This window comes from Lipomyces oligophaga (assembly GCF_038497815.1).
Source record: "Lipomyces oligophaga strain CBS 7107 unplaced genomic scaffold V1516scaffold_3, whole genome shotgun sequence".
NCBI classification, from domain to species: domain Eukaryota; kingdom Fungi; phylum Ascomycota; class Lipomycetes; order Lipomycetales; family Lipomycetaceae; genus Lipomyces; species [Lipomyces] oligophaga.
In genome coordinates, this window is record NW_027117787.1 from 1,737,457 (window position 1) to 1,756,245 (window position 18,789).

The 18,789-nt window shown below is 43.7% G+C and overlaps 10 protein-coding genes across 10 annotated transcripts; 6 read left to right on the forward strand and 4 right to left on the reverse strand.

The window, feature by feature from the left end:
* The first annotated feature begins 250 nt into the window (after positions 1–250).
* V1516DRAFT_674124 (SURF4 family-domain-containing protein) lies at positions 251–1,605 on the forward strand. Its single transcript, XM_066922041.1, has 4 exons — positions 251–1,158; positions 1,203–1,244; positions 1,288–1,374; positions 1,441–1,605. The coding sequence occupies exons 1-4, from the start codon at positions 373–375 to the stop codon at positions 1,447–1,449; spliced, it is 924 nt and encodes a 307-aa protein (XP_066778482.1). The 5' UTR covers positions 251–372; the 3' UTR covers positions 1,450–1,605.
* Positions 1,606–1,761: 156 nt separating this feature from the next.
* On the forward strand, positions 1,762–5,397 carry V1516DRAFT_674129 (PGAP1-like protein-domain-containing protein). The gene is made up of 2 exons (XM_066922042.1): positions 1,762–4,798; positions 4,847–5,397. Exons 1-2 carry the CDS (start codon positions 1,907–1,909, stop codon positions 5,321–5,323), a joined length of 3,369 nt encoding a protein of 1,122 aa, XP_066778483.1. The 5' UTR covers positions 1,762–1,906; the 3' UTR covers positions 5,324–5,397.
* Positions 5,147–6,085, reverse strand: V1516DRAFT_674131 (uncharacterized protein). Its single transcript, XM_066922043.1, has one exon. It carries the CDS (start codon positions 6,062–6,064, stop codon positions 5,345–5,347), a length of 720 nt encoding a protein of 239 aa, XP_066778484.1. The 5' UTR covers positions 6,065–6,085; the 3' UTR covers positions 5,147–5,344.
* On the forward strand, positions 6,073–7,856 carry V1516DRAFT_636872 (actin cytoskeleton-regulatory complex protein END3-domain-containing protein). The gene is made up of 5 exons (XM_066920036.1): positions 6,073–6,491; positions 6,555–6,631; positions 6,687–6,927; positions 6,989–7,052; positions 7,103–7,856. The coding sequence occupies exons 1-5, from the start codon at positions 6,320–6,322 to the stop codon at positions 7,773–7,775; spliced, it is 1,227 nt and encodes a 408-aa protein (XP_066778485.1). The 5' UTR covers positions 6,073–6,319; the 3' UTR covers positions 7,776–7,856.
* Positions 7,857–7,882: 26 nt separating this feature from the next.
* On the reverse strand, positions 7,883–9,246 carry V1516DRAFT_695606 (uncharacterized protein; the record flags this gene model as incomplete). Its single annotated transcript, XM_066923998.1, has 2 exons — positions 7,883–8,971; positions 9,034–9,246. 2 exons carry the CDS (start codon positions 9,244–9,246, stop codon positions 7,883–7,885), a joined length of 1,302 nt encoding a protein of 433 aa, XP_066778486.1.
* A 514-nt stretch (positions 9,247–9,760) lies between these two features.
* Positions 9,761–10,430, reverse strand: V1516DRAFT_663960 (uncharacterized protein; the record flags this gene model as incomplete). The annotated part of the gene is made up of 5 exons (XM_066920553.1): positions 9,761–9,852; positions 9,905–10,084; positions 10,140–10,291; positions 10,342–10,360; positions 10,409–10,430. The coding sequence occupies 5 exons, from the start codon at positions 10,428–10,430 to the stop codon at positions 9,761–9,763; spliced, it is 465 nt and encodes a 154-aa protein (XP_066778487.1).
* Positions 10,431–10,665: 235 nt separating this feature from the next.
* On the forward strand, positions 10,666–13,509 carry V1516DRAFT_308052 (uncharacterized protein). The gene is made up of 2 exons (XM_066918883.1): positions 10,666–13,197; positions 13,243–13,509. Exons 1-2 carry the CDS (start codon positions 10,714–10,716, stop codon positions 13,321–13,323), a joined length of 2,565 nt encoding a protein of 854 aa, XP_066778488.1. The 5' UTR covers positions 10,666–10,713; the 3' UTR covers positions 13,324–13,509.
* On the reverse strand, positions 13,337–13,958 carry V1516DRAFT_621920 (Spc24 subunit of Ndc80-domain-containing protein; the record flags this gene model as incomplete). Its single annotated transcript, XM_066919553.1, has 2 exons — positions 13,337–13,755; positions 13,802–13,958. The coding sequence occupies 2 exons, from the start codon at positions 13,956–13,958 to the stop codon at positions 13,337–13,339; spliced, it is 576 nt and encodes a 191-aa protein (XP_066778489.1).
* A 575-nt stretch (positions 13,959–14,533) lies between these two features.
* V1516DRAFT_663963 (6-phosphofructo-2-kinase-domain-containing protein) lies at positions 14,534–16,071 on the forward strand (the record flags this gene model as incomplete). The annotated part of the gene is made up of 6 exons (XM_066920554.1): positions 14,534–14,583; positions 14,633–14,676; positions 14,730–15,616; positions 15,666–15,855; positions 15,921–15,960; positions 16,005–16,071. 6 exons carry the CDS (start codon positions 14,534–14,536, stop codon positions 16,069–16,071), a joined length of 1,278 nt encoding a protein of 425 aa, XP_066778490.1.
* A 182-nt stretch (positions 16,072–16,253) lies between these two features.
* V1516DRAFT_622236 (Alpha/Beta hydrolase protein) lies at positions 16,254–18,469 on the forward strand (the record flags this gene model as incomplete). Its single annotated transcript, XM_066919574.1, has 3 exons — positions 16,254–16,508; positions 16,579–17,075; positions 17,125–18,469. The coding sequence occupies 3 exons, from the start codon at positions 16,254–16,256 to the stop codon at positions 18,467–18,469; spliced, it is 2,097 nt and encodes a 698-aa protein (XP_066778491.1).
* Positions 18,470–18,789: the final 320 nt, after the last annotated feature.

Here is an 18,789-nt window from a genome sequence, read left to right on the forward strand (position 1 = left end):
GATCCAGCACAATATGATTCTCGCAGACTCGCTTCTCGGGTGCGCACAAGTTAACCCTATCAACGCGGCAGTCACATATTCAACCAGCTGCTCCAAACCCTACAGGGTTCAAACCTCCATTGAACTGAACCATGCGCACTTTCAGTATTTCACCTGACTTCACGTGTCCCTTTCACGTGATTCATTGCACGTGATATATAGGAGTATGCTGATCTGGGTTAAGACGCGCTCCTCGAGGAGCTGCAGTACCATATTTACCGCGTAAGAATCAGAGAAATCGAATAACAAGATCGAGTCCAATTGGACACTTATTACGCGAAGTTTTAATATAGATCTTGCACACAGAAAGGACTAGTACGTAATCGAGTGCCAATGTCTATTCGCGGAACAGCGTCACGGCAGTTCCATGTGATGCCGATGTCAGTCAATAATACCGGTCGACGTGGTCCTTCGCACGCAGCTTCAGCTGATCCGTCTCCTTTGGACATGTTCCGCGAGCAGTCAAACAAGATCGAAGAGCTTGTGGACTCTGTTTCCGGTCCCATTAGACCATATCTGCCTGCGATTGGCAGATTTTTGATTGTCGCGACCTTTATTGAAGACTCAGTGAGAATCATGTCGCAATGGGGCGACCAGGTTTTCTATCTTCACAACTATCGACATATTCCGCGATTTCTCGTCGTTATATTTTTATTTTGCAATGTCGTCGCAATGTTAATCGGCTCGTTTCTCGTCATTACTCGGAAATATACGTTATATGCTGTTGGCGCACTTCTGGGAGTAGTCGTGTCACAGGCAATTGGCTACGGTCTGATATTTGAACCCAAGTTCTTTTTACGGAACCTGTCCTTAATTGGCGGTCTGTTATTAGTTTTGAGTGATTCGTTTTCTCGCCGCCAAGTCCGTTTTGCGGGTTTACCGAACATGGATGAGAAAGACAGGCAAATGTACATCCAACTGATTGGACGCGTCTTACTGATTTTTCTCTTTCTTGGTTTTGTTATCAGTGGTGGATGGTCATTTGGACGCGTCCTTGTTTCATTTTTAGGACTTATCGCCTGTTCATTAGTAGCCGTTGGATTCAAGACCAAGCTGTCGGCCTTGTTCTTGGTCGTTCTCCTCAGTTTGTTCAATGTCATTGTGAACCATTATTGGACTGTACGTATATTTGAGCCATTCACGTCGTTTATTAACAACTTCAGTATCCTAGCAATCATCCTAATCGTGACTTCCTGAAATATGAGGTATGGACTATACTGGTCGTCTGGTTTTTGTTAATCGTTTTAGTACTTTCAAACCTTGTCGATTGTTGGTGGCTTAATTTTAGTTGTCAATGCTGGCGCAGGTAAAATTAGCATTGACGAAAAAAAGAAGGTACAGTATAATTTCGCAAGAGTTCAATTTTGAAAGTGTATTCTAGAAAGTGTTCTGACCATCCAGATCTATTAAGCAACTTTTTAAGTTCGTCTACACAACAGTTACTGCATTCACGCAAACCCGGTCTCCGATTCAATTATGAAAAAACCAGCGTTTGGCTTGGGTATTGCTTGTATATACAAAACGTATTCGTAATGATGATTTTTATGTTCCTTTGCCTGCAAAAACCAGATAAGCCAAATAATACATGGGACCTCGTTCTTATCATTGTTCTGGCAACAATAACGCGCAGTCATGGCCCAAGCAGTGTTTAGCCATCCGTGTTTCTGTACCCATGCTTAGTCTGATATCCCAACCGAAGTGGAAGTCTTCAAAGAATGTAATTTAGAAAATACCACCAATCAACCATAGGGTAGTAATAATTGATCTGACAAAGACGGCGGATTTTGAGGATTTCGCCTATAATTGGTCTAGAGTCAGCGAGATATTTAGGCTTTTGTCGTGTCTGAATTTGGACTTGCTGCGCTGAATGGCGGGGAGTGCGGTTGCTGGGAGCTCACCAACAACAAGCGACCGGCAAGACTACTTTCGAGGGCAACGAAGATTGACTAGAGGATGGCTTCGACGGCTGAACTGGCTAGGGTGGCCTAGATGGCCCCAAAGGTGGATATTCCAAGGTAACAGCTCTTTGAGCGTTATCGTAATGTTGATAACTCTGTTATCGCTAGGTAGCATCCTATACTCCTTTGTTTTCCTCCAACAGGATGTGAAAGGATGCCGGCAGGTCTATATGGCACCGTCCTATGCACGAATTAAAAGCTTTGATACTTCAATCACGCGCTTTGCATCAAAATATGCGTTATATCTTTATCGGGAGCAGGGTCTGGATCTGACGCTGGAACCAAATGGAGTGCCAGTTCTCTTCATCCCCGGAAACGCTGGCAGTTATAAGCAGGGAAGATCGATTGCAGCAGAGGCAGCACACAAATTTTATGATACTGCTCGTGCAAGAGGATCGTACGGAGTCGAAGGTGTTAGGAATTTGGATTTTTTTACTGCTGATTTCAACGAAGATCTCACAGCTTTCCATGGCCGGACGTTGCTTGACCAAGCGGAGTATTTGAACGATGCCATCGAGTTTATCCTTTCGCTTTATGCGAGCACGTCTTCGAGTCATCGACCCAATAGTGATCATCCACTGCCACGGTCAGTGATTTTGATTGGCCATTCAATGGGTGGCATTGTCGCGAGAACTATGCTCACATTACCAAACTACCGGCCTGATTCGGTGAACACAATCATCACTTTATCAACACCACATGTAGTCCCTCCTGCTACTTTTGATTGGGATATTGTCAAAATTTACAACAAAATCAATCAGTACTGGCGTGAATCGTTTTCTGATAAGCTGGTTGGCAGAAATCCACTCGCTTCAGTTTCAGTGATTTCAATAGCAGGCGGCAAACTCGACCAAATTGTGCCTTCTGATTATTCAAGTACTTCGTCTCTAATGCCATCTACAAATGGATTTACGGTTTTTACAACCGGTATCCCTACTGTATGGACGGGTGTAGATCATCTGGCGATAGTGTGGTGTGATCAGCTACGCAAGGCTATAGTGAAATCATTGCTTGGTATCATCGACGACCGAGAACCAACACAGACAACGTATCTAGACACGCGAATGAATATTTTTCGTGAGGTTTTTCTGACTGAGTTGGGGAAATCGTCGTTGAAGTACTCTCCACTTTCTTTATCTTACGACACGCTTCTGAAAGTACCAAACAGTCCAAGTGTGATTGTGCACAGCAATTCGCGGGTCATTTTACGAGGGCTTGGAAAATATCGGCAACCTCGGGCGTATCTGATTCCGATTCCGAAGAATCGCTCGCCTCAAGATTTCTTCAGCATAATGACGGATCAAAGTCTGGAAATCGACGGTAAAGACCAGAGATTGGATGTCATGCTATGTGAGCAGACACCGGAGAATGTGGATTATTCATCTATTAGTAACATCATGGATTTTTCTAAGCAGGAGGGTCCTTCATTGAACTTTTTGTGCTCGAATTCGGCTCCGCATTCCATCTTATTACCTGCTTCCACAAGCTCGAGTCAGGAGCCATTCGAGGGAAATACGTTTTCATATTTACAGTACAAGTTAGAGGATATTTTGCGATATGAATATATTGCAATCATAGACTCGTATGTATCACCCACATCTGGCTTTTTAGTAGCTGAAATAGTTGATCACGATGCGTATGAATATGAAGTACGGCCGAGCCTAGCGGCAAATATGCACGGTGGCGCGCGCTTACAGATACCAGCTGAGTCAAACGGGTTTATGCAAGTTACTTTAACTGGAGCTTCGAGTAGTTTAGTGTCGTATAAGCTACAATTGAACTATGCTGAGTGTGGCCATCCAGCGATTTTTGCTCCCCTTGTGCGTCAATATATCGACGATCCTCATGAATCGAAATATTTTCCCAACGCAAGAGAAATCGACGTCAGTTTCTATGGATCTGCACCGTTTGTTCCAATGACTACCAGTCCACGCAATGATCCGAACGTTAAATTTCAAATTTGGGTCGATCCGTCCTGTAATGCGCATCCGGAGCTGATAGCGTCGGTTGATTTACTAGGTAGTCTTGGAAACGTGGTAATGCGGTTTCGGACTGTCCTGGCTGCTCTTCCCTTGGCAATTGTGGGCATGGTAGTGTTGATACAATTTAATGAATATGACTCGAAAGGCGTTTTTATTTCGTTTGGAGCTGCGTTTGAGTATTATGTTGTGAAAGTGCTTCCGATATTGATACTATTGTCGTCAGTTTTTTCAGTAACATTATCACTGTTAACACCAGGGTCGTTGCTACCGTTCATAGAGCCGCTGGACCAGACTGAGACCAACACAGCGCTTGACGAGCCTATTTATCGAACGGTTCAATACAATAACATGTTTCTAGGAACGACAGGAATGCAGCTGATGATTTTGGGACCTGTTTTATTTACGATTGCTTCTGGTTTGATCATCATCATGTATTATATATTATATTTTGCTTTATTTGCGATTGCGCAAGGTCTTGAATACTCGCAGACGCGGCAATGGAATATGACTGCAGTCAACAGGATCATGAGCCATCCATTTCCATCTCGCCTGATTCGTGGACTTCAAGGCGGTGCAACCTCGTTTCCGTTTCTGTTAACTGGACTTTCAGCGCTAAAGGCTGCCTCCGTTGCGTCTTTGCCGATGGTTGTTGTGATTATTCATACGCTCCTGAGCGGTAATCGACGAATTCTGGCAACATTTGTTCTCTGCGTGTCGGTGTTCGCGTATGTGCCATATCAGTTTGCATTTGTGGTCGGATTTTTGGTACATACGAGTACGTGTATTAAGTCGTTATGTTTGCAAAAAAGTCAGACACAGGTTAGTAAGATTAATTTATCATTAATAGCTACTGATATAAATATGCAGAGTGGGACATTTACGACAAATTTTACGAACTTTTCAGTGTCGATGTTGATGGTAATGGTTTGGTTACTGCCGGTGAACATTCCAGTGCTAATAGTGTGGATTCACAATCTTTCTGTGCGATGGAATTTACCATTTTCGTCGCACCACAATATTCTCGCCATTATGCCGCTGATTGCACTAGTCGAGCGGATGATTAGTGGAAAGATGGTTCCGCGGGCAACCGGAATTCGTAAACAGATGATAACGAAGGGGCTTTTGGTCTACTTAATTACGTATGCTATTATCCATGGTGTTCTGCATGCGTACTTATTGCATTATATTGTGAATATTTTTGCGTTTTGGTTGGTTGTATTATATATTGATGAAAGTGCCAAACGAGCGAGAGCGGAAAATGCAGCAAATGGAGCAACTCCCGGGACAGGAACAGGAATAGGTGGGGGAACTGATTATTGGACGAAATCAGACAAACGTCCTTAATATAATACTATATAGAGCATGTCAATCTTCTTTTGCGGGGACAAGTTTTACACCTGAAATTTTACCAGTTGGACTAGTAGTGTAGACCAACCGTAGACGTTGCAGAAGTTTGCCTGCTGCGCGGTTCCAGATCATTTGATGCAAAGTTCCGCGAGCATGTGCTCCTGGGACACAGCAGTAGGCGATCGGTCTTGACGCAGCACACATGGTATCGAGAGCGGAAGAACTTAGAGGCAATGGAGCAACAAGTATAGCGAGCGTATCCAGTCTGAAATGATCAAGCGTGCCTGATAATTCCCTTATATACCTGACCCCAGGTTTGCGAGTCGTCTCGAATTTGCACTGGACAATAACAGGAATAGCTGGGTTTGCATCTGAGTGCTCATAGTCAGAGAGAGATATCGTTCCTCGAAGGTCAATGCCTTTGTCGTCTTTACCACCGCATCGTACAAGCGCCATGCTTGCGTTTAGAGAAAGTGCTTCCTGGACAACGTACTCATACAGCGTCCCAATATATACAGTCGAGCTTTTCGCAAGTCCGATGGCGTCAGAGTAGTTTAGAAAAGTTTCCAGCGAGTCATGCGTGCTGATATCGGACGGAATCTTAGCCCTGGATTTTGTCTTGGAACTACTAACTTTAGCTGCTCCAGGTTTTCCTGTCGTTGTTGAAACATATCTGAGTGACTTTATTGCTAATGATTTAAAGCAATTGGATCTCGTCCAATCGCCTCTGACAATCATTTCATTCTTAAATGCTGTTCGAATTGCTGTCGGGAAGAATATTTGGACCAAATATCGTTGGGACAGATAACCAAACCAGAATTAAATCATAACGAATTCCTCTACGCAACATAATATACGTATTGTCTGCGCTTTAACTTCGCATATCGCATTATATATAATCTGGATCATAATAGAGGATATTAGATTGATGATCATAGTATCTACGGATCAGAATTAGTATAATAAACATCGACCTGTATTGTTGACTTCACTATGGCAACATTGAGCAGCAACAAACTCGAACAATGGGAAATCCAGAAGTACTGGGAAATCTTCTCTGGATTGAACCCTCAGAATGGACTTCTATCTGGAGACAGAGCAGCGACAGTGCTGAAAAACTCGACTTTGAATGATGAGCAACTTGGACAAATATGGGATCTTGCAGGTTAGTATTGATTTGACAAGAACCAGAGCTGATCCGAAGTGATTAATCAATTCCATTGAATAGATATCGACAGCGACGGAAATCTTGATTTTGAAGAATTTTGTGTAGCGATGCGAATTATCTTCGACGTTATCAACGGAGTAGGTCATTTCTGCCGTATCATCAACACTACATCCCAAGTTTAACACCTCACAGGGCAAATCAATTCCAAAATCAATCCCAGACTGGCTTGTTCCTTCTTCCAAGGTCCACTTACTAGCTGCCCAAAACGCGCTTAGAACCGGTACATCCGGATTCGAGCAAGTAGAAGACGACGACGACGATATTGAAGGGTCCGGACTCAGTAATGACTTTGACTGGTATATGTCACCTTCGGATCGACGCAAGTACGAAGCTGTTTACACGGCTAATTCAAATCGCGATGGACAGATTACGTGTATGTAACCGTATCACTTTTGGATTTGTTTGGACTAGGCAGTATATGTACTAATTTGTAGTCGAATCGCTATCCGAGTTGTACGGGACTCTTGATGTACCAGAGACGGATATTGTATCCGCGTGGTAAGTCGTCTCTATTCTTGAATGACAATAACTAAGGTACTGACGAGCAGGAATTTAATCAACCCGAAATCCGATCGTACTGTCGGTAAAGATCAATGTTTGGCGTACCTACACATTCTCAACAATCGGCATCATGGAGTTCGAGTTCCTCGCAAGATACCGCCGTCTTTACGTGCTACGTTTGAGAAAAATACTACAATTGACTACGACGTGAGCAATCGATCAGAATCTCCTCTGGTATCCAATCGTGCCTCTCGAACCGGCCGTCAGGCTGGATTTGCAGACTCTTATCTCGACAGATTGGGCATCTCTGGATCCAGTCGTTCACCTTACTCGCCGTCAGGTACCGACTTTTCAGCTACAAAAGATACAGACTGGGAGGAGGTTCGACTACGTCGTGAACTTGCTGAGCTCGAGTCGCAGCTCGATAAGGCCGATGCAGCGGCTAAACGACGCAAGGAAGAAGCATTAAATAAGCAAGATGCTAAGCAAATTGCACTGGTCCGCACTCAACTCGAACAGTTGTACGATTACAAGCGTCGGCAATTGCGGAAACTACGTGCAGGTGAAACGTTATCTGATGGATATGGCAATGATTGGGCCGGCATGAAGCAAGAGATCGAAGTTTTGAAACAGCAAGTCGACATGCTTGAGAATTATTGCAATAAGAAGCAATCAGAGTTAAACCAGTTGTATTCTGAGATTGAGCGTGAAAAGAACTGATCTGCTGTGTTGGTTAAATTTTACATTTATACAGTGATTGAAAATCTTCAATATCATAAACACCACTCCATTTTAGGGACCGTAGAATACACTTTTTAGTCAACTATTCAGTCGAGGTCAGGCCCAAGTAAATCTATGGACTCATCTGCTGTCGAGTAGTGGGAGCCGACAGTTGAATTTTCGCGCGCCGAATCTGAAGGTGATGGAGAGGGTGTTTCCGAAGTCGAAGTGGGATTATGGGACGAAATCGGTTTTCGGCAGATCGGACAAGAGTCTGAGAGTGCTAGCCACTGCTTGATACAGTCCGGATGAAAAAAATGTAGACAAGGCAGAGTTATAATTTGATCTTTGGATACATCGAATGCATCTGAGCAAATAGCACAATCGGGAGATTTTTCGAGTAATTCTGGATTGGACTCGAGATCGATCTGAGGTAGCAAGTCGATAGCAGAGTCTTCGGCAGGCGGAGGTGCACCGGCTAGTGGTGCTTGATCCATTAGTTCGGAGACAATACGATCAAGCTGTCGGTCAGATACGTAATCACTTGCTTCGCCAGCAGCAGCAACAAGATGGTCAACCATTCTCGCGAGTAAAGGCTCAATTCCATCAGAACCCTGATTGTCGACATCGAATTGGGTAATTGGAGACTCAATTCCAAGACTGGTGAAGGTTTGCTGGAGATACGCAGCTAAGTGGTCCAGAGTCTCGCTCTCAGAACTATCTGAGTTATCTGAGTTGTCTTCAAAATCGTACAAATCTTGATCTGTATTCGTATTTCGTCGAACACGAAAATTTACTAATTGATGTTGGCTCTCCCCGTTCCCGTCTTCATCGTCATTCCCACTTGCTAGAGCGGTTGCACTGCCACGAGTATTACGGCTGTTTTCACTCACAATTCGGCGGATAGCTTCATCGTCGTGATTCATAATTGTTGACAAAAAAGTCAGCAATTGCCGGACATGCTCCTCGTTCTGCTCTTGTGTCCATCCTGGCCTACCAGGATTAACGGAAGGTCCTCGTGAACTTCGAACTCTTGATCGAAATGCTAGCCCATATCCATTTCCATACGTATGTCCATGAGTATATCCGTGTAAATGTCCATTTGATTGCGACTCCGTAAGTAGATCTCCATGCTCGTTTTCGGATCCATCGTCGTCACCATTTCGATGCATTGTTCGAGGAGGTGTTTCCTCAACCTACAAAGCATTAGCGTAACTTGCAGCGGTAAATTTCGTTTAACTTAGCTAAAATGACTCACTATTTCACAAAATTCTGAACTACATCGAGGACAAAGCGCGGGAAAGTCCGTAACTGGAGCAGCACGGAACCGACTATAACAGCTATGGCAGAAATACATCACTCTTGTCGATTCACCATTTTGTCCTGCTGACCGATCAATGCACCGATCTGTGGAGTGCGAACCGTCTAATTCACCTTCCACGGACGCAGAATAATCCTCGCTGTCGCTCATATAATCTTCTGAAATAAATGAATTCCAAAATTGATCTGACTCTGGACCCTGATATCTATCAAAGAGTCGTGATACTTGAAAAATCAGATTTTTCAGCCTGCAATTCGCGCAAACAAAAATCAGCCGAACGTCCGCCACAAGATACAATTACTGTAAAATCAAAGAATTCGAAAATTATCTAGCCTGCAAATAAGAGTCCAGAATTTCACCAAATAGTTGAAGGTAAACAAATACTATTCAATATCGGCTGCCCATGGTCATTTTTGATCCCAATTGATATTTCCTAATTCGGTAAATTAAAAATATGATATTTATAAGATTGATAATACTAATGTTTTAAAAATGAAATGATAAAGATATGAATATTACATGATCTCAAATAATAACAATTACGCCTGTCCTGCCCTCCTGATGGCCCGATATTGAATGCCTGCGGATCATGTTCGAATAGATATGAGCGGAGTTGCAGCGTGAAATCGCTTCTCCCAAACGTGCACCCTTATAATCGTAACGACTATCTGCGATGTGAAGATCGCAAAAGCGTTCCTAACAGAATACTTCCGGCAGCAACCGCTCCCCCAACGATTGCCAGTCCAACCAAGCCATCTACTGCATATCAGACAACGTGAGCTAGCAAACTACGATGCATTTGACATACCTCTCGCCACTTTGTCATCGATCAATTTGTTCAGACTGCGTGCTTGCAGGTTATTCGGCTCACGCTGCAACAGCAAATCGTTATATCGCTTCGCCTCGACAAAGTCCCCAAGCTTAAAGTTTCCAAGTGCCAGGTAATACAGACACTCGCGTCTTCTTTCCGGCGCGTCTCGGAAGATTTCTACCGAAATCAACATCATTGTGATAGCAAATTCTCGCTTAAACGATTAACTCACCTCTCAAAAATCGCACTCCGAGCGACTGTTCTTCCCGGCGCTCGCTCTTGACGAGTCCCCAGGCATAATTGAACTTGGTCTGGATCGACACAAAAGGCTCTTCCTTGATATACTGTATACGTAAGACATCAAGCTCGCTTCGAGTGAGCGATCTACTCTAATTAATACCAAATCAAAACTGAACCATATTAAATATACTCACATATCAGCGTCTGCTGCATCTATTAGATCAGGTTAGTATCACATTCTGATCTCTGTTGCATACTTACATGGAAGATTATGCGAACTCATATTCACAGTAATTTAACCTGATAAAGTACTATTCTATACGCAATATATCCTTCAGCTACAAATCTTCTGGAGATATATGCATATATATACTCTTATGTATATGTTCAGTTACATCTCATAGTTGTATAATACAATATATATTGCAGTTTGTATGTGCCACAGTTGTCCCGATATCACGTGGATCCCCGCAAGTTCCTGGCGCGTCGACTATACTGAGTAAGACGCCCAATAAAGTAAATCAGAGTATAAGATTAGAGATAGATGGGAAGTAAATGAAAACGGAATGATTAATAAGATAGACGAGAGCTCAGTGCACAAATTGACGTCCGGCCAAGTCGTAGTTGATCTACCCACAGCAGTCAAAGAACTTGTCGAGAATAGTCTTGACGCGCATGCGACAGCTATTGAAGTTCGGTTCAAGCAATATGGCATTGAGTCGGTCGAGGTGATTGATAACGGTGATGGGATCTCGGAGCAAGATATTTGTGGGACTGCACTGAAACATCACACCTCCAAGATACAAGACTTTTGTGATCTGGAATCCGTGTCAACTTTTGGATTCCGCGGTGAAGCACTGAGCTCGTTATGTGCCGTTTCGACTGTGAAGATAACAACCTGTACCGCCTCAGATTTGCCGCGGGCTACGAGAATTGAATACGATTCTGCCGGAAAGATTAAGGACCGAAACAGGATCGCAGGAATCAAAGGCACTAGCGTGACAATCGGCAAACTGTTTGAAGATAGACTACCGGTCCGTCGATTGGATTTAGTCAAAAACTCAAGACGCGAGTTTGGGAAATGCATAACCATTCTTCAAGCTTATGGAATTATATCTAAAAATGTGCGGTTTCTCGTTGTCAACCTATCTGGGACTGGCAAACGGACAGTGTTATTTGCAACGACCGGCAACAGCGATGTGTCAAAGAATATTGTTAACATATACGGACCGAAGCAGGTGTCCGATCTAAAACCGTACAAATTCAAAATTTTAATTACACCGAAGCGTTCGATCCGACGGCCAGATCCGGTTACATATCATGTCTCTATTGAAGGCTACATTTCTCGTCCTAGTCCTGGTTGTGGACGAACAAGCAGTGATCGGCAACTAGTCTATGTGAACGGTCGGCCCTGCTCATTACCGATCATAAGCAAATGCATTAATGAATGTTATCGATCTTTTAATGTGGTCCAGTATCCATTTTTTATTGCTAACATTTGTATCGGCCCTGAGAATATCGATGTCAATGTTTCGCCCGATAAAAGGATTATTTTGCTGCATGATGAAACCGCGATTGCGGAATGTTTCAGAGAGTCTTTGACTAGTTGGTTGGAATCCCTGTCATTTACAGTTACTTCAGTAAGACAGACTGTTTTAACTCAATTGACTGATCATTCGCATCATCTAAATCAAGCGGATTTAGCAGATAAAACAGATATTTTATCGAGTATGCAGCCAAGTTTAAACGCATCACATCAACATCATGATTTAAATAACAGCAAGAGTGAAAGTCAGAATATAGATAATGAAGAAAGTGACAATGACAGCGAGAATGATATTCAAAACGGCAGTGAGGAAGTTGAACAGAGATCAATACAATCAAGACGAAATCAAAACGATATCAAATCGAAATTGCAGTTATCTCGGGTTACGAGAAATCAGATTACAGATGATAGGAGCAAGATGCAGCGTATGCTGCCATCACTTCAATTTATGAGGAAGCGAGATGGAGAAGTCCAGGAAGAAGAAATTCAAACTCCAGGTCAAGAAGAAATCGAAAGTGAGTATGAGAGTGAGGACGAAATCGGTCAACCTCAAGAAGAGACTGAAGTTAGCCAATCTGAAGAGCAAACAGGCAATTTGGTAAGACTGCCTGACTTTATTGGAATCGAGTCTGCAGAAGTTGCCTGCCATATGCAATCCGCTACAGAGACTGCTGAATTTCTTCATTCAATTGAAGATAAGCCGACTTCAATCGAGGAGAATTCTAATTCCGATCATGACCGCGTGAAGCAACTAATAGAGTCTGCACGCAAATCAACCTGCAAGGAGCCAAGTTTATCCACTCATTCTCAGTTAAATCCTACGGTCTGTCAGTATCAAACAACGCTCAATATATCTGATCTGTCCATCTACAAACTTGGTCATAGTGACCAAAAGCTCGCTTCCGGAAAGGGCCATTTGGACTTGGCGCTGGAAAGGGGTGAAGAATATCTGGCATCTATGGAAATCTCTAAAGACGATTTTCAGTCAATGCGTATAATCGGCCAGTTTAATCTCGGCTTTATTCTTACAGTTCTTCAGAATTCCCATTCCCCCCGTTCTGATCTGTTCATAATTGATCAGCATGCGAGCGACGAAAAATATAATTTTGAACAACTTGAACAGCATTCTGTGATTTCGCGGCAACCGCTTGTACATCCTGCGGTCTTGGATTTGACGCCGATAGAGAAAATTGCAATTTCGACACACGAACAGACTTTTATCGACAACGGATTTCAGCTCAAATTCAGCGCTGACACGGTGTCACTGGTCTCCGTACCCTTAATCATGGGTCATGCGTTGGGAATTCAAGATCTAATGGAACTTGTCCATGCGGTGATTGAATATCCATCGCCAACCTCGAATTCGACAACTATCAAATGCTCAAGAGTCCGCAAGCTGTTCGCTATGAAGGCCTGCCGCAGTAGTATTATGATTGGAACAGCCTTGAAAACTGACAGAATGAGAAGAATTATCGATAATCTGGGGACTCTGGATAAACCTTGGGTAGGTTATTATCATTGATAATTGCTTTTTCGCTAATTTCATCAGAATTGTCCTCATGGAAGACCTACAATGCGACATCTGACTACACTCGATGACTGGTGCGGTTGGAGTGAACAAGATATTTAATTGGACTATCATATTACATCATCTCCCACAGAAAGTTAGCAGTAAAAAACAACGAATAATTTCGTTCTAACGAAAGAACATGCATGTCGGTATTATCGAGCGATCGTACGATGACTTTTGAATATCCTCCTGTTTGATTCGGTTCGAGCGATAGTCCGAGAGACCGATACAACTTCAAGAGCAAGACCACTGAATCGTGATTCGGCGATGTATCAAACAGATCTTCGTCAGTCTGCAGTCGAACAGACTCTTCCAGTAATCGGTTTAATGTGAGTTCGCCATCATGCAACGAAGCTTCTAGCTCGTTGATCGATTTCGCTAATGTGAATTTTTCCCGGTCCAAGCTAATTAATGTATCTGTATGTGTGCTCTTTTCCCTTGTTTCCTGTGCTTCTGCTGCTGCTTTGGATAGTTCCAAATGTCGCGAAAGCGCTGTTTATTAGTATTTAATAGGTTGATATCAACGCAGAATTCATACCTCGTAAAACATCTATCCATTGCTCTTGTTCAAGCGTTCGGGCATCATTCAATATCCGAATATGATCTGAAATCCGTAAGAGTGAATGGACGTCCGGCTCAATTTGAAAATTGTCTATCGTCGTAGACAATAATCCAGCACTATGTACCAAAGCCATTTTTTTATTATACTATTTTCAGTAATATATAAAAATACATTTTTCTGCAGTGATGTTCTCTGTTCTTGTGGGACCTACTATTTATTTACATACGCCGCACAGCTGGGAGTTGGTTGCCAGGACAGCGAACAGTCCTAAACAGGCAGCAATGTCAAACAATCGGAAAGGCGACGGAAAAACACGGAATAACTCACATAGCCGCGCGGTTCTGCAACAAAACAGATTTCCATAATTTGGAGTTTACGTATAGTTATGGGAGAATAACAAAAGTTTCCCTTTTTCCAATCTCATTTTTGACATGATTTTACATAATTTGGTGACTTATAGCCGAATAGGGCAGACATAATTCGATTCCTATTTCGGACAATGCTCGTCCCGCATGGTGCACGTGATGCCTATGAGTTGGATGTTCGGGCGTATGGTAAATCTAATATACTGCAAGCCTATGTAGATGCACCTGAATACCTATCTATGCATGGTATATAATATATTGTATATTGCTTCATTGATTGATTGATGCGATTACGTTATTGGGATTGAAGCCGAAAAAGGAACTTGTCAAACGACGAAACAGTATGGGTGGATATTCATTTCATGCCGACAATCTCCAGATCTGTGTGGTCATGTAAGGAAACGAGGCTATGATCAAAAGCAGGAATACTAATCGAATTTAGGGTCGGACTGCCTGCGCGGGGCAAGTCATTGATTGCACAGAAAAGTAAGTATTTGGATCGTTGTCACCTACCGAGTTAAAGATGCTCACGATCGCAGTTGTCAGGTACTTGAAGTGGCTTTCGGTGAACGCAAAATGCTTCAACGTGGGCAATTACCGGCGGATCGAGACTGCACATCCCACTGCCGATTTTTTCGATGTGACTAACTCAGAGGGTGAGCGGCTGCGGAGAGTTGCTGCGGAGGCTGCGATTGCGGATATGCTGCGTTGGTTCGATGAGGAACAAGGTACGGTTGGAATTCTGGACGCAACAAATACGACGAGGGCCCGACGGACGTGGGTTGAGGGGATCTGTAGACAGCATGATATCGAGACTTTATTTGTTGAAAGTTGGTGTGATGACGAAGACTTGATCATGCAAAACATTATCGACGTGAAGACAACAAGCCCTGATTATGTTGGCCAGGACCCTGAGCAGTCAGCACTTGATTTCCGCAATCGTATTCGTAACTACGAAAAAGTCTACGAGACTATCGATGACAACGATCTGACATATGTCAAGCTTGTGAATGTCGGTTCGCAAGTGATCATCAATCGGATCCAGTCCTATCTCGAGTCCCGGATTGTGTATTATTTAATGAATCTGCACATAAAGCCGCGTTGTATATGGCTAAGTCGGCATGGCGAGTCGCAATTCAATGTCGAAGGAAAAATAGGCGGCGACGCAAACCTTTCTCCTCGAGGCCGCGAGTACGCTCGCCAATTACCACAGCTGACTCGTCAATCTGTTGGTGATCGGCCGTTAACAGTGTGGACGTCGACCTTAAAGAGAACACAACAGACAGCAAAATATTTACCATATCGACAATTGACTTGGAAGGCTTTAGATGAGCTTGACGCAGGGCAGTGCGATGGATTGACGTATGAGGAGATTGAGATGAAATATCCCGAAGATTTCCATGCTCGGGATGAAAATAAATATGAGGTACGCATTTATTCAATTCTGACTGAAATGAGAAATTAAACAGCTCCAGTATCGATACCCAGGGGGTGAATCATACAGAGATGTGGTGACGCGGCTAGAGCCCATTATCATGGAGCTCGAGCGACAGGAAAACATCATGATAGTTACACATCAAGCCGTTTTGCGGTGCATATATGCCTACTTTATGAATGTTCCACAGGATCGTAGTCCTTGGATGGAAGTTCCTCTGCATACATTGAGTAAGTCACTTCTATCCAACTCGATTTCCCTCTCTATACATTTACAAACACGCTAACTCTACAAGTTAAACTGGAACCCAAAGCATATGGAACTGAAGTCACAAGGTAATTAGCTCAGTTTAACCTATAACAATAGTCTAACAATTCAGGATCAAAGCAGATATACCTGCAGTCAGTACATATCGAGAGAAAGGGTCGTCGTCACTGAAAAAATGAAGTCATGTGATATGACATCACATGATGTTGGGAGGAGACGCGGGGAAGATGAGCATGTGAGCATGTGAGCATGTGAAGATCCAAGCATGTGAAGATGGAGTATTTAGTAAATATATTTCATCGCAAGAACTATTATTATTAAGATATATATGACAGGAGAAGGGACAAAAGCATAAAACAATATGATTGATCATCTACTAGGTAGACCTTCACAGAGAGTCAAGAAAGTGCAAGTGTCGTTAGTCGGGTTGTTTTGGCTGCTTTATCTTCTTCGAGGACCCCGTCATGGGCCGAACGGAGTCCAGAGACTGAGTCAAAAACTGAGTCAAAAACTGACCGCATGGCAGATATGTGTACTTACAATGACTGGTCTATATTTTGTGAAGAGTGCCGACAAGATTCTGGGGCTCGAGTCCCCGGAGCCATTAGCTGGAATAGTAAGTTTAATCGCTTGTTTGGACTCGGATTCCAATTCAATGCTTGGAACAAATATTGACAGAGTATAAGTACAGTAGATCATTTTTTCGTGCGACTTGGATGCTAACTGCGTTTGACGCTGGGTTTTGGACTGCGATGCCGATCCGAAACCGATTTCTCCGAGAGCTAGCAAGCGTCGTGTTTAGTCTCTATTATCTTGCATTTGCCGAGCAAGCTGATGAAAAAGTGCGAAAAGTGCGCGCAACAATTACTGCAGAACATCTTCGGCTCTCCTGGGAGAAGGGCCGGTCCCCAGTTCTTGGGCTGTTGAAGTCATTTGCTTGTCCACGGATTCAAGTCCTTAAAGCGTTTGAAATAGCAAGGCCACCGTATAGCTTATATGCAGGTACCAAAACAAAGTGCTTTTTGTATTACGATGGACTTGGACGAGAGTACAAATCTCAAACTCGAGTTGTGCTTGATTTTCCAGGCGGAGGTTTTGTTTGTATGACTCCTCGAGATCATGACGATTCGTTATGTACTTGGGCCAAAAGATTGAGAGTTCCAGTAGTCAGTGTTGATTACGGGTAGGTACCAATATCTGATCGTAAATTACTTGATTCTAACTCTATCCAGCAAAGCGCCAGAGAATCCGTATCCGTACAGTTTAGACCAATGCTGTGACGTGTATCTTGAAATTATCCGGACTCGCGGCCGCTGTATAGGATTGTCTGGGTTGAATGAGCTAGACATTGTGCTAATAGGCGACTCTGCAGGGGGGAATTTTGTCGCAGGTACAATGCTGAAATTACTTACCCACGCGACTAAACCACGTCTCCCGATCTCGCTGATACTAGTCTATCCCGCGCTTGATCTCAACTTCACATCTTGGATGACGGACGAGCAGATCAGGCTTCTCCGTCAGGAAAGTCAGAGTGAAATTCATTCTGCCAGCTCTGGTTTGATGCGCAGAAAGGAGAGCGTCTACGGAGATATGAGCCGTCGCCAGATATACATGACTTCGACAACGACCAGCACTAGCACAGATACAGCAGCTCGGAATCATATTCGGAAACCCAGTTACTCGAGTCAAGACGGAGTTCTAAGTACTTCACTTGCGATGACTTCCAGAGTGAGCTATTTCGGCGACCGGATTATCACTCCAGAAATGCTGCGAGCAATGATCATTTTGTACATCGGTCCCCGCAACAGTCCAGATTTTGCGACGGATTATCTACTTTCCCCTGTGAACGCGCCGACAGAACTTTTGGCGCGGTTCCCGAAGGTATACATGCTCTGTGGGGAAGTTGATCCACTGGTGGACGACACAGTAATTTTTGCAGGCCGGCTGCGGGAATCACGGAGGATTATTAATCCTCCACACGTCGGCAACATGGACGACGGCGTCGAGGTTGTGCTTGTTAAAGGCTGTTCGCATGGACTGATGCAGTTCGCGATGCTAATCCCGGAAGGTCGCGCAGCCATTGATAGATGCGGCGAGTGGGCGCAAGAAGCATTTACAAACTACGGCACGGTCGATAGGAACCTGCAATTTGAGAAGCTTGAGGAGAGTCTGGAGCCGAGGGTGGACTCAGATTTGAACAGTGGTGGTCGATTCCGCGCATTACTGACAAAATTGGGGCTACAGTGGATCATTGCAGGATGGAATAATAAAGATAAAGATGTCGAATTTGACGAATTTGAGGATGACTTTTATCAGCATGTCGTCCAAATCCAGGACGATGATGAAGGGGAATGCGGCAGTGATGACGATTGCGATGAAGGTCTCATGATGTTCCACGTTGGGTCGAGCGAGCCCGCTGCACAGTCCGCGAATGCAAGGAAGCGCAGACGGCGAGTACGTGTCAAGCGAGGGCTGGCGGCAGGTGTACTGGTCGAGGAACGCGATCTTATGGACCGCAGACGAAACAACTTGGTTAGGTCTTTGGAGGGAGAGCGGTCGGGTGGTCGGAGTAAGTAGCAGACATTCTGTTCCTCCCACTGTGCTCTTACATGCGCATTGAAACATTCTACATAGGTACATAGGTACACAGGTACATAGGTCATAAATAGATATAGTGTATAAGAGACTTGAGCTAGTTTAGCTAGGCAAATACAGCCTGCGAATTTAGAATAAAACAAAAAAATTTCCTGATCGGGAAATAGTCAAATAAATGCAAGTCCAAATACCAAATAAGAAATATCGAATTAGGAATATAACAAGAGCAATTGGGAACTCTTCAGCTAAACAAAAAAACGCCCCAACGAAAGTCTGTAAATGTGGCGACATTATCGTGAAGT